The 16612-nt window shown below is 56.5% G+C and overlaps 1 protein-coding gene across 1 annotated transcript; it reads right to left on the bottom strand.

Moving 5' to 3' along the window:
• Positions 1–3255: 3255 nt before the first annotated feature.
• On the bottom strand, positions 3256–10374 carry RPS6KL1 (ribosomal protein S6 kinase like 1; the record flags this gene model as incomplete). Its single annotated transcript, XM_082001070.1, has 10 exons — positions 3256–3366; positions 3487–3582; positions 3877–3959; positions 4110–4199; positions 4992–5921; positions 7281–7413; positions 8114–8161; positions 8986–9078; positions 9912–10036; positions 10137–10374. 10 exons carry the CDS (start codon positions 10372–10374, stop codon positions 3256–3258), a joined length of 1947 nt encoding a protein of 648 aa, XP_081857196.1.
• Between the last annotated feature and the right edge of the window lie 6238 nt (positions 10375–16612).

Here is a 16612-nt window from a genome sequence, read left to right as displayed (position 1 = left end):
ATGGCAGCTCCCCTGCTTTCCCTTGGAGATCATTTGTCTCTCTCTCTAGCCTGGTCACTGTGGTGTGAACATTCATGTCTGGGTGGGCAGAGCCCGTGATCTCTGTGGAGGTAGCACTGTTCCTGGGGGACAACCCTTTCACCATTACATGCCCGACACGGGGGTAAGAACCAGCCCCCAGCAGCTGTCCTTGAATCACAGCTCACTGATGGTGGATCCGACTGCTGGCTTCCTGCGTGCGAGGGCTTGGCCTGCTACCAGCAACGAGACAGCTGGGCAGGGCCAGCTCTTTAAGTGTAATGTATATCCCAGCCCAAGGCTGCTGGTTTTGGGGGGGAGGGGGGCAGTCCTTAATCCGATAGCGCACACATGTATTGGGGAGTGAGGGGGTTGCTAGTGCCTGCAGAGTCTATTACTCTTACCCTCTACACAGAACTTGTAACTAAAATATTTAACACAGCGGATTTTAAATGAAATAAAACTGGGCAACAGCTGTAAGGTGGGATGTGTTTGAGAGGGCAAGCAAGCAGCTCCTGGGCAAGGACTCAGGCAGCAGCAGTGTCCCTAGTGTAGCATAAGCACTGTCTGATGGTGAGAGAAAAGAAGGAACGGGAGCTGGGCCCCTTCTGGTGGTACTAAATTGAGGCTTCTCTGGCTCTGAATTCTACTGTCCTCAAACCCTCTGGCACAGAATTGGCTTTTCCCAGCAAAGATGGGGTTTTGGGGGCTGGAAATCATCCTTTTTGTGGTCTAGCAATAGAACTGTTACAGACATCAAGGAAATCCCAGTATTTGCTAAATGGCATAATGGCCAAGAGGGAGAACTGGAAAAGACTAAAGTACAGGAGCAGAGCTGGTTTTGGTTTTCCCTGATAACAATAGGAGTGTTGTAAATCATGTTGAGGGTTGCCGAGGGAGAAAGGAGGCAAAATCAAAGAAGAACTGTAAAGCAAAAGCTCTCTGTGGTGCCGAGAGCATTTCCCCAAGGAGCTGTCCCTGTTGGAACAATATGAAATCGTTCCTGCATCATGGCGGGGTTTTTCCAGCTCCAACAACTTCAGAGAATGGTTTGCCCTTTTCAACTACGAGCAAAGGCGGCAGCCCCTTTTAACAGAAAATGGTTGCACTCACCACTGCATGCTGACGAAAGGGAGAGCAGATGCTAGTACTGGTTCCTGCGGCTTCCTGGCAGCAACAGACAAACCTGCGCGTGGACTCAGCTTTCCTGTGACTGTCCCTGGATGAGGTAGAAGGTTAGGAGAAGAGAGAAAAAACCCTTCCCTCTGCTGTAAAGGAAGGGCAAAGAGTCTAACTGCTCTTGCACAAATAAATTGAATGAAAGAGAAGGTTCTGATTAAAAAATGCTGCTAGCACCCAGTCCCCTGTGCTGGTTTAGGATACAGAGGGCCCACCTTGACTTTGTACCTGAGCCTGGGGAAGGGCAGTGCCTGTATTCTGTCTGGAGCTGCAATAAATGAGGCCTTTGAACTACCCAGGAGGTGAATGTACAGTCAAGCTCTTAAAATGAATGCAGCCTAGCAAACTGCTTTAGTTAATCTGCCCTGTTGGGGCTTGCTGTAGGAGGGTCCTGCAGCTGCTGTGCTTGGAGCTTCCTTTTTTGACTCTCCTGGGTGATGCCCAGGGCACTTTGTTGCAAGAAGCTATGCTGTGGCTTCAGCTGCAGGCCTAAGAGTCAGTCCTGCTGAACCTCCCCTGAACCACAGGACTGGGAAGCTGGTGGCCCCCGGGGGACCATGCTGCTGGAGGCTTCAGCCAGCACAGGCTGTCCTAGAGGGGAAAAGCCCCAGGCTTAGCTGCTCCCGGCATCTGGCCTGCTCTGGCATTAGTGGTCAGCTCTTTGGTTAGTCCTCTTGCTTCTGCACAGCCTTTGAGGTGTCCCCTGCCTTTGCTGGGGTGGGAGATGAGTTTCTCACAGGTTCTGCTTCCCTCTGGTGGATAAGCACTCCTGCTGCTGCTGAGAGCCAGGCTAAGGCAGCAAGCACCAGGGTGTTGCTGCTGCTGGCAAGCAGGAGCTGGAACCAGCTAGCCACAGAAAAGTTTCACCACTGCCAGTAATTCCTTACTATTAAATGAGCAATGGGAAGGAGTGCTGGGAGAGGAGGGCCAAAACTACACTGCTGCCATTGCTAGCTCATCCTACAGCCCATGGCTTTGACTTGTACAAATGAGCACTTGGGGTGTTAGCAGACACCTTTTATTAATGTTTTTTCCTCCATACTGGTTCATATTTACTCTTACCTTCCTTCCATCAGTGCTGGTTCTCAGAGTTCATCCCTTTAAAGCCTCTCTGTTCTACCAGGAATGATCATGCTCAACGCACAGCAAAAGGAGGGCACTGGGGCTGCTGTCCAGGCACAGGAGGCTGGAGCCAGAATGGGTAACAACAACAGTCAGGGCTGGAAGAAAACACAGGCGCTCTGTGCGTTTTCTCAACCCCGAGCTGCAGCCGCAGGGCTGTGCAGATCCAAGAGGCCATGAGGCAGGCAGGGGAGATGGCCAGGCACTCGGTGCCACCTTCTGGGTTTTGGCTGCAGGGTGCTGACAGCCAGTGGGCAACACCAAGCCAGGGCTCCCACGCAGGTTTGAGACAGATTCAGGGCTCTCCCTCACTCAGCCCAGGCCTCCCTGGCCTAGATCAGAAACAAAAGGACACTTCTTCAAGCGATAACAAGTGGTTTATTTTTTTTCAGAGGGACGCAGGGAGAAGAGCAGAGGGCTCCCTCCTGTCTCGCCCCCGCAGCAGGCATTACCCCCACACACACATGCAGCCAGGGATGGGCACAGACCCTGGGCTCAGGCACCAGCCAGCGGTGCCCAGAAGAGACACACTTGGAAGCCACAAAAAAATAACAGGGCAGGACCTCACTGTGGTAGCAGCAAAGATAAAACCATTGGGAGAGAGTCCTAGGGCACAGTGCTAAGGTAAGCAAGGGATGCCCCAGAAGGGGAGCACGGCCTCTCCCCAGGGGTGGGCACCTGGGCTCCTATTCCCACCAGGGACCTAGAGGAGAAGACAGCCTGGCCCAGACCACAGCCTCCTCTCTCAGCAACACCAACAGACACAAGCAGAGACAGAAAAACATGTAGGGCTGCAAAACTTCATGCATACCCTACCCCAGCACAGCCCTTGCCGGCAAACCTCCCCCAGCAGGCAGAGCTGCCAGTGCCACCTGGGGTCACAAGTGCCAGGGAGCGTGGCTCCGTGCCCAGCTCCCTGCGGGACGCACAGCCTGCCTAGCCCACCAGCTTGTTCCATGGGATGGTGCTGAAGAAGGAGTGGGACTTCAGCTTCGCCATGCCACCTCCGCCAGAGCCCAAACGCCGCTTCGGGTTATACTGTAGGAGCTGCAGAGAAAGGGGATGGGATAGCAGGATGGGGAGATGGGGACACTGGAAAAGCTACCCATCTGGAGTACAATGGACCCTCTAGCCCCATCCTCCCTCCCAGCCACCCAAGCCCCTCACCTCAGTGAGCAGCGACTTAGCAGCCAGGCTGAGCCCCTCCGGCAGATGCAACTGGGTGTGAGGTTGAATACCTGAAGGGTGGTTTTGAGACAGTGGCTGCAGGGGGGCAGAGGGCGATGGTGAGCTGAGGCACTGAGGAGGGTAGGAGCACCCTGCTGAGCCTCCATCACCACACAACCCCAGCTCTACACAGCAGGATTTAAAACGCGGGGCCCTGAACACCCAGAGAGCATGCACAGGCACTGGCAATCACACGCCTGAAGTAACCCAGCATGGTGCTGACGTGCCAGCAGGGCAAGGCACCCCCCCAGCCCTGCATGACCGAGAGCTCTTGTGCATCGGTGTCACCTCCTCCTCCCCCGCTCCTTGCACAGCTCCTCTGCCTCTTACCACTCCTGTCAGCAACTCGTACAAGAGAGAGCCAAAGCTCCAGCAGTCAGCTGCTTCGGTGGGCTCCGTGATCCCCCCCACTTCTGCAGAGAAAGCCAGAGAGCAGTTAGAGCTGGAGACAGGGAATGCCAGTAGCTGTGCCATGCCAGGCACATTTCGCTGCCTGCAGAAGACCCCTCTCCCCGAGTTGGCAGCCCTGGGCCAAGGGCAAAGGCAGGGGACATGTCCCTTACCTGGGGCACTGTACAGCTCTTCCTGTGCCTGGCTGCAGCACTGGGGCTCCACCTCTGTCCACTGGCCAAAGAAGGTGAGACAGACATGACCTGCAGAGCAGCAGCAGAGCCAAAAGCAGGGAGGTTAGGACAAAGCCAAGGACTTTGGTCAGAGCACAAACCAAGCCACATCCCCTCCCTGCCGTGCCCTGAATGCAGGGGCACCATGCATCTCCTGGCACTGCGCATCCCCAGCCTCCCAGTGCTTGCCCCGGGTGGCCAGCAGGCCCATGCAGCTGGTGCGACTGGTTAGGTGGGCTCTAAGCTCGCAGACCTCAGGAAAGGCTGCAGTGAGGAAAGCAGCAGTGCCGAAGGAAGGTTAGCTTTCCCCTTGCAAAGTTCTCTGCGTTTTTCTTTTCCTAAGCGATGTGTAGCTCTGCAGTTTGCCCCAGTTGTTGCCAGCCGAGCAGAGGAATGTATGCTCGGCTTGCACCAACAGCAGTACCTATGGCTTGAAGGGACAGGCAGGCTCCAGTGGGCAGTAACTACAAGCAGGGGAAAGCTGCAATCCCACTAACCTCAGGCACAGTTCAGCTGGTCTCAGCTTCCCGGTGCTGAGATTTCCCAGGCAGCCAGCCCCCACATGGGAGCAGGGGCAATGCATTCCTGCGGCTGCGGCCCCTGACTCTCCCATTGCAGAGCCATCTCTTGCAATAACCTCTTGGAAATCCCAACTGAGACTGCACTTCCAGGTTCACAAACTTCCAAACCTCCCCAGACTCCCACCCTCCCCCAAAGCAAACTCAAGAAAATCCATGTCCCTGGAAACGGGGCAAATGGCAGTCTCCCAGCTGAGAGGCCAACCTCCTCCTCCTCAGGGCAGCAGCCTGGGGCACTACCTACCGGCTGCATCAAGCAGCAGGTTCCTGGGGTTGAGGTCCCGGCACAATACACCTTGTTGGTGAAGTCCCTCCAATGCCAGCAGGATTTCTGCTGCCCACAGCTGCACCTGCTCCTCCTTCACAGCCCACGCTCTTTGGCCGTGCCCATGGGAAGCCAGAGACTGGCACTGTCCTGAGAGCGTTTGCTCTCTGAGCCTGCCACAGGTCAGGCTTGCTCCCCACGAGGGCTCCCGTGCCACTGGGTCAGGCCCACTGGGCTTGCCAGAGCTGGACAGGGCAACTCCTGCACGAAGCTGCCTCTGACCCGAGGAGGTCAGGAGAGGCCGAGCCCAGGGGACCTCAGACTCTTGCTGAGACGACAGCTCCCCTGTCCCTGGCTGGCCCCCTCTCACAGTCTGTGGTGTGGGACTGGCTGTCTGGGGAAGCCCTTCACCAGCACATGGCCCAGGGTCTTGTTGGGAGGCTGCTCTCTCCGATACACAGCCCGTGCCGCTGGTTAGAGCATCCCAGGGGTAGATGACCAGGCCCTGGTTGGTAAGGTGGCTGGGGCCTTTGGCTGATGCTGCTGGAATATGGTCCACGACGCCAGACATAGGCTGGGTCGTGCTTAGATCCTGCCCTCCAGGTGCAGCCCTCATGCCACCGGCAGGAGCCACGCGAAGCCAGCAGTAGTTCCCCGAGCAGGGGTCCATGGGTTCAGGGGACTGCTCCCGAGGGGGCAAGCCATTGGTGTTTCCCAATACTCGGTGGGTCACAGAGCCTGGGAGGCCACTGCCTGTCCGAGCAGAGAAGATGGAGACTTGGCTGCTGCCCTGGGAGCTTCCCACACGATCCTCTCTGCCACGGTCCCTCAGAGCTTGAACGGTGTTTGTATCAGCAGAGTCCTGCTGGACACAGTACTTGGAGCGGAGGTGAGACCACAGCATCTCCCCTGGAAAGTGGAGAGAAGAACAAGTGATAGGGCAGAAAGCATCCCTGGTTCCCCCACTGAAGACACGGCCCATTCAGGCACAGGCCAAGGGCTGCACGCCAGGGACGTGACCAAGCATCGTTAATCTCCCCAGCAAAACTCGAGTCCATGCAGAATACTCCCCAGACCTACAAGCACACCCTGCTCAACACCACACCTCCCCTGGGACCTGGCACACCAAAGGCTCATTCCTCCCTCCTTCAGCAGCCCTGCTCCCCCTTCTGCACAGTCTCCTTGATCTCAACTCTGCCACTTCCATGTCACAGGCCAGCCACATCTTCACACATGCCCCTGATCCCACCGCCATTCCCACTTTCCCCTGAAAGCCTTTCCTCCCTGCATGACTGCGATGCTAGAAGTTCCCACAGCATGGCACAGAGCCCACGGGTCAACAATGAACCAGAGCAGTGAGCCCTGGAGCCCACAGCACACTGCCAGGGCTTCCCAGCCTCACCACATTCAGCTGCTGTCTGCTTTCTGTAAATTCATCCTACAGCAACGCATGAGGAGCTGAGACTGTCCTCCAACACATGTCAGCCTTCATTTGTCATTGCTGGACTCCAGCTGCTGCTCCCTACAAATCCATGCAATCAGTAGAGAGTAAAGAAGCTCCCTGGGACAAGCCTCCACCTTGTCACCCTTCTTCACCAGCATCTGGGACAAGCCCCAAGCTTGCCTCGTTGTTGTACCTGAGCCCCAAATGTGCTCCCTGCCCTTTATGCACCGATTCTCCATCTCTTCTCTTTGGTCTGATCTCAAAATCCAGTGTGGCCTCTTCTTTTGTAACCAAAAAATGTTTTATAAAGGTCTTATCAAAAGATTGTTTTGTTCTACAACATCCAGGTGAACTACCTCACTTGGTTCTCCTTCTCCATCACTTTCCTGTCATGGACAAACAATGCCAGTAAAATGAAGAGGTTTTTCTTTTCAAGACACTGGACCACATCAACCTCTTTACCACAAGGCATGACCATACCCTCCCATGGGACTCAGTGGTCCCTAAGCCTAGTTTCCATATAACACCCCTACACACACACAAAGTCTTTCTCCTTGTTGGTTTCCACAGGTCCATTTCTAGATTACTTCCCCAGTCAGCTCTTAACAAGCCTCCAGAATCCCCAATACAGCTGAACAGCTCCTTCCACAAAGTCTCCAAGCCCTGGCACCCATCACCGTTCTATGAAGAAGACAGCTTGTGCTGTCACTATGAAAAACAGTCCCAAATGAGCAGAAGAAACATAATTGAGGTTTTAAAGAAAGGGAGGCTGGGGATAAGAGCAGGATGCTCCACAGATGGGAGGCAATGCTGTCGCTACTCACCCTGCACGTGCTCCAGGTGGAGGAAGATGGAGTTCTCACTCACATAGTAGCACAGCAGCTTGACCATGAAGGGGACTCCATGAGGGATGATGGTCTGTCGCTCACGGGTCTCAACATGGGATTTGGGGAGGCTCTGAGGAGGCACAGGTAGATGGACGTTACGGCACAGCAGAGGCTTGGACTCCCAGCAGCCTAGCACCTGGCAGGGCAGAAGGCCAGCCAGAAAGGTAGTGTGCTATCTGCTAAGCCCCATGGCTGCCACCCTGTGTCACCTGCGACAGAGTTCCCCATCAGCACCCAGCTGTGACAAGGCAGAGCGCTCCCCTCCTGCACTGCAGGACCCAGAGGACACTGGTGGTCCAGAGCAGTGGCCTTCATCCACAACTGCCCCTATTTCCTTCAGATGGGAACCCGTCATCCCAGCCCTCTCTCCTCTGGAACTGATGCTTCTCCCTGTCATGCCAGAGCCTCCTTGTCCAATTATTAAAGTCCTTTATTTTTGGTTCCAAGGGTGCTGGAAAATGTCCTAGGACTTGTACTGACCACACCTCACCCACCACCTGTTTCAGGAGTTGACCTGGAGTAACATGGGCATAAGGCTTGGCTTGCAGCTTTACAAGGCAGAAGAACGGATGATGGAGGAGAACTATTTCACTTCTGATCACAGAAGATGGCTGAGGCAGCGAAAAGAAGCTTTATGAACAATTAACTTCCTCTAACACTTCTGTGATCCGCAGTTTTTTTGGTCCTCTCACCTGCCCCAGCCATCTGCTTGGACAAGGAGGCTCTGGCATGACAGGGAGAAGCAGGCAGATGAAACTCAAAACACCCACCTTAAGTATAAAGGTCCCACCAGTGGTTGGATCCTGGACAATCTGCACCTGGGAGCAGTATAGGAGCAGTATATACAGTACCGGTCAGAAGTGGTGACTACTCCCACCCCAACACACCCTACAGGAATGACCCAAGGACTCAACTCTGGAACAACAAACTTCCAGCCAACTAGAGGAGTTTGGTGGTGCTCAAATCCCTACTCTTGAAAGACAAAACACAGGTTATTAGCAATGAGATAGCCAAGGAGACAGAGTAGAGAGTTAATTAAAGAAAGAGGTAACTCCCACACCATTTTTGCTTCCTTCACAATGAAGCATTTCTCACTGCTCCTTCTGGGCTCTGTGGGGTGCGCTGAGCTGCCCACCCGGGTGTCGGCAGGACAGGAGGACCCCATCAGTCCTGACAAACTGCGATGTGTGAACAGCAGAGGAGAGCAACATGCCAGTGTGTGTATGGTGACAGTAAGCCATCTTCACTCCAAGGTCATGAACTACTAATTATTTGATTCATCTGTACAGCTTGTCTTCTGCTGAAGTCTATCTAGATTACCCATAGGACTCCACCATCATGGTACCTAGGCATCAAGCAAGACCCCATGCACGCAATAGAATCGGATGCATCAACCTCCTTGTAAATACCTTGGGAGCTCTTGTAAGGAAAAGGAATGGGGACATTAACAGATTTCCCAACTAACCCCTAAAGGGTCTTGTATCTTTGCCTGTGAATTTTCCTTGGTGGCAATGGTGTGGATGGTAACCCTCACATTCCTTGGTGGGTGTGGTAGGGGCCAGCACCCCCATCCCAGCCTGCTGGGGCCCTCCAGGTTACACTCCCCTTCGTCCAGCCCCGCAGCTCCAGGCCAAGTCATTACCTTATCGATCACTCCCACAACCTTACACTGTCTCAGGTTCTCCACTGCCGAGCTCAGCGTCCTGATCGGCCGGAAGCGCAGGCTGCTGTAACCCTGCAAGGCGGTGAAGAAGAGGATGAAGGACCTAGAGACGCTACTGTCCATGAGAGCGGGTGGGAGAAGTCCCTGTGTTTTCCAGAGAGGGCAGCAATACTGCCAGGCTGGTCAACATCCAGAAACAACTCTCCAACTGCCACGGTTGATTCCTAACATCAGCTGGACCATCTTCTTGGCCAGCTCCTGCATTTCTGAAGTTTTCAGGGAAAGCCTGCACCTGCAGCAGAGGTCAGATAGCTCCAAAATTTACACCTGGACCTGGACTGCCTCAGCACTAAGGGGATCTGTACAGGTGTTTGCGGTTCTCTTGTCCTTCTCACCAGGTTCTGACTCTGCCCTGCCTCACTCCCTGCTCCCTCCATTAACCACCTCCTTCCCACAACGCAGCAAGCAGCCATCGTCTTTGGTTTCCATCTAGGTGGGAACAATGACAGGGAAGACAGCATTTTTAACATGACAAGGTGGCTCCCCCAGATGGCTTCAGTTCCACCAAAAAATGGCCATTTTCAATACAATGGCCACAAGCTAAAACATGGGCACCTGGGGGTGGGTCCTGGGAGCGCCCCAGGCAAGCTGGGCCCACCTCAGCTCTTCGCTTCAGGCAGGGCAACATGCTGCCAGCTGCCTCATGGCCCCCGGCACGCCAGGCCACTCTGTAGCTGATGTGTCTGCCATTTTCTCTACGCCACCTTACCGTGGCATTGGGCGGAGGCAGTCGAGGGGGCTCAGTGGGGCTGCTTTTATGTGTCGTGTGTGTGTGTGTCCCCAGGTTTCCCAGTGCCACAGACCCACCGCCATCCCACCCGCGCCGCCCCACCCGTGCCCCTCACCGTGGCGGTGGGGTTGCCGCCCCCCGCAGCCCGCTGTAGGTGGCAGTTGAAGATCTCCTCCGCGCGCCGCAGGTACTGCGTGATCTTCCGCTTCACGGCCTCCCGGCGCTCCTTGTTGGGGTCAACTGCGGGCGGTGCGGAGGGTGGGCATGATGGCCCTGGCGCGCTCCCCGCAGCGACGCCCCGGCTCCCCCCCGCCCCACCCGCCGGGGCGGCCCCACGCACCCTGCACGCCGCGGAGCAGCACGTCGACGCCGTTCTGGTAGTGGTTGAAGGCCTCCTCGTAGTCCTCGCTGACGTCCCGCTCCAGCGCCAGCCGCAGCTGCCGCGCCGCCTCCACCAGGTAGTCCCGCCGCCCACCGCCCTCGGGGCCCGCCGGGGAGACGCGGCTCCGCAGCTGCCCCAGGTAGACGCGGGCCTGCGCCAGCGCCCGGGCGCAGGGCTCGGCCTCCGCCCGGCTCATGGCCCCGCGCCGCCGGCCGCTGAGCGGACCCCGGGGATGCGGCGGGGCGGGGCCGGGCCCGCGTGCCGCCGGGGCGGCGCGGATTGGCTGCGGGTGAGGTCATCACCATCGTCATCGTCGTCATCGTCGTCACACGCCCCACACACACCGGCGGGCCGCCCCCCGCCCCAAGGCGGGTCTTTCATCGCCGTGTGAAGGTGCGGTGAGCGCCGCGGCCCTTCGTGCTTTCCTGTCACCGCTAATTGCCCCTAATCAATAAATCTCCCCTTCATGAACTACTGCCTTTGCCACCGTGCTTCCTTCCGTCCTCCCGCCAGGCGTAGCTAGCCGTGTGGTAAATAATAGCTTTTGCCTCACCCACCTCTGGAAGGGTGCACCCACTGAAGGCAGCGGCTGGGGGACCCACATGGCCCCGTCCCGGGGCGCCGGCAGCACTCTCCGATTTGCATCTTGCAAGCAGGTGTCGTTGCCCCCTCACCCCAGCCCCGGGCGGTCAGCTGGTCCTTTTGCTGACACTTGCAAGTTCCTTTGGTTTTACAAACTTATTTCAAATATATAGAGCAAGGGGACATCAGCACAAATGCGTTAAGGTGCAGCAAAATGACGGCATAGTCGAAATCCCAGCTGGTGGTTAACAAATGCTTGGTACATGGAAAACACCAGTCTTTGGCTTAACCTAGAAGCATGAGCTCCTGGCCTGGCTTTTTGTTGGACGGCCAGGTCTGCAGGGCCTGCTGGGTCATCGCAGTTACTAGCAAAGCAGATTTGCTGACTCAGGAGCGCTCAAGCAGTTATGGCCCAGGCCAGTTGGTTTGCTGCATCTGTGGGGTGGCCAGTCCGGGTCCAAATAACTTTCTTTCTGGAGCGGTGGCAGGAGACCTTCAAAGCGGGGAAAGCTGGAGTGAGATGCCAGTGATACCCTAAGAAAGACTGTGTTGAGATATGCTGGGAAGAGGGAGGCTTCTGCACCTTTGTCCATCCCTTGCTGAGCTATGGGCATCTCCCATTGCAACAGGAAAAGTTTCTAAAAAGGCACTTTCACTTCCACAGGAGCGGGCCCCATGCCACACCATCACATCCACACCAGCCGGGACGGTCACTGCGTTCGGCCCCTGCTGGAGCCGGTACTTGCCCTGGGGCTGGCCCCAGCCTTTCCCAGGGAGTGACCAGATGGCACCTGTGCTCGGAGCAGAGTGCAGGTCCCGGATCCAGCCGGGATGCCCAAGGGGGCACCCATTTGTGGCTGGCCCGTTACTTCGTACCCTGCGCACACTGATGGGGGCGGATCTCCCCTGGCTCAGCATCCCCAGGCAGCTCTTCCGCACAGCCCAGTCTGTTAACAACAGAACAGGAAAGGTAAAGGCCATGCCTGTGCGTCACCTTGGCATTCAAGAACCAAACGCTCTCTTTCTTTTTTCATTTTTTTTGTTTTTCAAATGGAGACCATTTGCTTGGGAGTGCGAAAGGCTAGTACTGTGCCTCAGAGTGCAGGTCTGGTAGGATGCAAAGGAGTCTGCTTTGTAGGACCACCCACTGCACAAACACGATCCGTGTGCTTGGTTCTTCTCAAAATTCTTCTTCATTTCTTCTCAAAACACTTCCAGGTTCCTTTTTCCCACCAATCTCTACCTAACAGAGACCAATTTTTTCTGCTGAGCCTGTTTATACTCCCCAGTCTCTAGGGCCTTTTAATTCCCACCAGAGCCCAGGGGCTCTTCCTTCAAAGGTCTGAGCAGGCAAGAAGTGAAGTGTGGCCCCAGATGAGAGCAGGGACTCTGCCAGCAGCACTCACCTGCCTGACTACAGCAGATCTGTGGGGGCCTGGAGAGGACAGAGAGGACAGGTAAACTGCAAAACCCAGCATAAGTTATCTGCAGGGGGTTTTGGATATCAGGATGATAGAGAGATGTGTGAAGAGGAGCCACTGGAAGTGGCACAAAACTCTGGTGAGTTCATTGCCAAACACCTCCTTTAGCCCTCACAGCGATAAACCAGCCATTACCCAAAGTCACGTTGGGGCTGTATTTAAAGCATCTTATTGCTTCACAGTTAAAGCTGTGTCCCCTCTGGATGGGAAGGGAGGAGCTGGAAGGCAATGGTTTGACCTCTTTTTGGGAGCCCACAGTGGAGCTTTGCAGAGCTGAGCGGGGCCGAGTTTGGGCAATGCTGGAGTCTCTCGGTCCTGAGCAATCACTTGCAGGACAGCAAGGTGGACGGGACAAGGGGCTGTGCAGAAGAGAATGAGCCAAAGGCATTGGCAAGGAGAACTGCCCCAAGGACTGGCCTGTGAGGAAGAGCCTTGCAAGGGGAGATGTGTACCAGCCCTGAGGCACAGCGGCCCTTACCTGTGGGCTTCCAGTTTCCTATGCCAGTGCTGTCTGGAGGATGTTAAATTGGAGTGATTATTTTTAGATTAACCTGCTGAAGAGCCTGTGGCCCTTGTTGGGAAGTGGGAACTTCCAAAGCAAGACCAGCATCAACAAATAACAGGGAGGGGAGTGAGAGCTGCCCTTTTTCTCACAGCCTAAAATAGATGCATGAGAGCTGGCAAAAGCTTAAAACACATTGAGACTGCAAACACTGCTGGCTGCAACATGCAGAAAGATTATGCCCAACTTTGTGAGGATGCAAAATTTTGTAAGTCACAAGCGAGAGGTTAGAACCTTAGTGCATCTTCATTTGCACGGAGACATGCAGGAGACCTGCACCGGCACGTGTAGGAGAGGCAGCGCTCGCTCTGCTGGCATCCCAGGATCAGGGAGGCTGGAGGTTACCAGCGGAAGCTTTAACGTCAAGGCTTCATGTTACATCTCTGGGCTGATCTCCACATCAACTTTTCAGGTACTTCCCCAAAAATACCTGATGTTTTATTCCTAGTGCAGCCTGGAGACCATCTTATGTTTTGCATCCCCTACAACTCTCCTTCTAAACCCTCTTGCTGCAGCTCTGGCTCCTAAAGCCTTATTAAACAAACCTTTGCTCTGTAAAGCTGGAAGACACAGGGAGCCCAGGGACGCTGATAACCCAGTGGCGTGCTGCTCCTGTGAGACAGCCGCCCTCTGCAAGGGGTACGCAGGCAGGGGAGGGATGGGGGATTTGGGAGCACTGGAGCTGGGGCATGTTTGCTGCCTGTCCATGGAGGACCAGCATGAGGTTGTTCTGCTCCCTGCTGGCTTTGGGGCTGGGGTCTGTCCTGGTTCCTTTACAAGGGAACCAATCCCCTCCTACAGCCCCACTCTGCAGCACGTGGGGGACATGGGGGTCTGTAGAGGTAGCTGACCTTGTCAGGGTGCTCAGGGGACACATCTGCTGTGGCCAGGGAGAGTTGACAGGAGCTACTGGTGTAAGCCTCCGAAAAAGGCACAACTGGGAGCAAGACAGAGGCGGGGACAGGGAGACAGCGGCTGTTCCCCTTGGGAGGGAGCATGGGCGGTGGGCATGAGCCCCAGGGCCAGTTGCCCTGAGGCCAGGAGCCCTGCTCTCCCCCTTGGGGCATCAGGCCCCCACCCTGACCCTCACATCACCATCAGGTGTGATGTCCTGCTGCAAGTCCCTGCCACCTGGGATGAGGGGGGCCAGGACTCTCCCCTCCGGCAGGGACAGGGAAGGGAGCCAGTCCTCCCCTGGGCACAAGATGCCTGCAGCAGCCTTGGGAGCATAAGGGAGATGCTAGTGCTCATCAGGTTCCCCTCACTGGTGAAGCCTCAGTGAAACACCCCTCAGAGCTGGAAGGAGCCCTGACACCTGGAACAACAGCTCCCAAACTTCCCATGCTGGGGGTACCTTCCCCTGCTCCTACCCTGCCCCAACTGATCCTTTCATCGCTGCCGCAGGGGGACAGCCACATCCCTCCCAGGCACCCATGTCCTTGCTGTGCACCCCAACACCCCATGCCCCGGGAGAGCAAGGGGCTCGGGCGACGCAGGGGGAGAAGTGACATGGGGCAGCCATCACCACTCTTGACAAACTTATTTTTATTAATTAACACCCTTGGGCTTATGTAACTTCCTTTTTAAAGGTTTAATACTACCGCAGTGAAACTTTTACTGTTAAAAACAATACAGAAACCATCACGTACATCCCTCGAGTGCTGCACATGGTTCTCCTTAGCCTCAAAGAGCAACCAGCCAGGCTAAAACAGCCCATGGGCACGAGGAGAGCCTGCACGGACCGCAACAGGCCACCGAAGCTACGATGCCACATGGCCCACACAGACCCCAAGCGGCATGGGAAGGGGAACAGTGTGTCCCCCTCATCCATGGGGCAACCAAGGAGGAGCTTCATGGGCCATTGTTAAGGCAAAGCTCATGTAGGCTGTGATCCAGCACACCGTGGATGCCAGAAGTGGAAATGGGGTCCAAAAGGGATGCAGCAAGCTCTGGGTGGATATGCCTGGCCGCACGGGTGCAACTCACCCAGTCCATGACATGCTGCATGGTGGCAGCATGGAGGTTCACGTCGCCTCAACACCCACCACTGGCTTTCCCTGCCAGTGTGCTGCTGCCACAGGACCTGCCCTGTCCCCATGTCCTTGTGCCAGCCCCAGGTGGCACCAGCATTAGGGCTCTGAGGGAGCCTGCCCTGGGTATGGGCTGCCACGTCAGATGTGGGGAGGAGCTGCCTTGGACCCCAACGCCTGCTACGTTAGGCTCCCCTCTTGTTCTTCAGTGCAGGATAAAGCACAGGTCACCTCATTTGACGAAAACGTTGAAGCCTTTGCACATCTTGCCCTCCAGCCTTTTGCCTGAAGCTTTCAAGAATAACCCTTGATTTTGTTTTAACCCTGCGCCAGGGGTGCCCCACGAGCATGCTGGTGCCCAGCTCACCCTCAGGGTTTCCAGCTACGTGCACTGCTCCAGGGTACGGCTTGCACAGAGCAGCACCAGATGCATTTGGCAGCCAGCCCCAGCGCCCCTGCAGAAAGGGGAAAGGGGAGAGGAAAAGCCCCAGAGGCACTGCTTAAGGCACACAGAAACAAGGGCTGGGGCTGGCCCCTGGACCTGGGCACAGACCTGGCTTGAGTGGGAAAAGCGGGAAACAGCAGGACCCGCAGCCACCCCCCCAGCCCCCTACACACCCCAAGATGTAAGAGACAGGGCCCCCTGGCCAGCCTGCCCCCATGCCGGGTGAATGAACCTTGGTGGGCTGTTTCTTGGGTGGGAAGGCCCACGGGCAGCCTGCTCCCTCGCTGCCCGCACCTTGCATCAGCCCAGCCAGGGAGAAGGAAAGCCACAGGACAGTGAGCCAGACATTTGGACTGGGGTGAGAACAGGATGGGGATGGTGAATAGGGAGAGGTAGCAGCCCCACGCCATGCTGTGGAGGAGAAGGGCAGCTCCCTCTAAGGTCTCCCAGTACCCACCTGAGCTCCAGCACATAGGTAGCCCACAGCCTGGGGAGCAGCTTGGTCCTGACCTGCTGGTTGCCCATCTCCAGCATCGCACCACAGGCAGCCCTTTGGGTGCTGCAGGAATTGGTGCTGACAACAAGCCCTGGGCCACCGCACGACTGCCCTCCTCGAGCCGGGGTAGGTGCCCATGGGGAAGACCCCTGCCTGCAGCTGCTGGACAGGAGTGCCCGCGCTGCCAGCTCCTGCCTCTGACCACCAGGTTTTATTGAGCAGGGCAAGGCTGGGATGTGGTTGCGAGTACGTGAAGAGCCCCAGCAACCCCAATTCCCTCCCCTTCCCCAACAGAAGGGCTTGCCAGGCTTCCCAGGCAAGGTCCCCAGCACCCTCCTGGGCTGCCCCGTGCCAAGGCTGGGACGGATGCAGCCCTGCAGCTTTGCCTGCCCCAGGTTTCCTTCCTCCCCAGCTGCAGGGTGCTGGCAGGACAGGGCAGTTTTGCAGCTGCAGCCCTCCGAGCTGTCTCCGCTTGCCCCCCACATCATGACTGTCCCCAGCCAGCTCCAGCAGCACATCCACCCGCTCCACACCTCATTGCTCCTGGGATGCCCTCGAACACCAGCATGCTGCTTGAGCTACTCATCTTCAGCCCCAAGCCTGGTCACGGGTCCTTTTGTCCTGATGATGATGGTGCAAATGGGGCAAGAGAGTCCTCAGTTCCAGGCTGCGATCCCACCAGGGCCAAGCAAGAGTCCAGTCAGCTCTTCCCTGCCGGAGTCCTGCTCCCCACCGCTGCTTGGAGGGGCACGGCTCTGCAAGTCCCCCGCACCGGGGAGGGGAAACCCAGCTGGCTCAAACCCAGGCGGCAGGAGCGAGGCCGGGGGCAGAGCGGAGG

This window comes from Phaethon aethereus, assembly GCF_964289735.1.
Source record: "Phaethon aethereus genome assembly, chromosome: 5".
NCBI lineage: Eukaryota > Metazoa > Chordata > Aves > Phaethontiformes > Phaethontidae > Phaethon > Phaethon aethereus.
The sequence above is the reverse complement of the archived record's forward strand: the minus strand, read 5'-3'. Positions and strand labels throughout refer to the sequence as shown.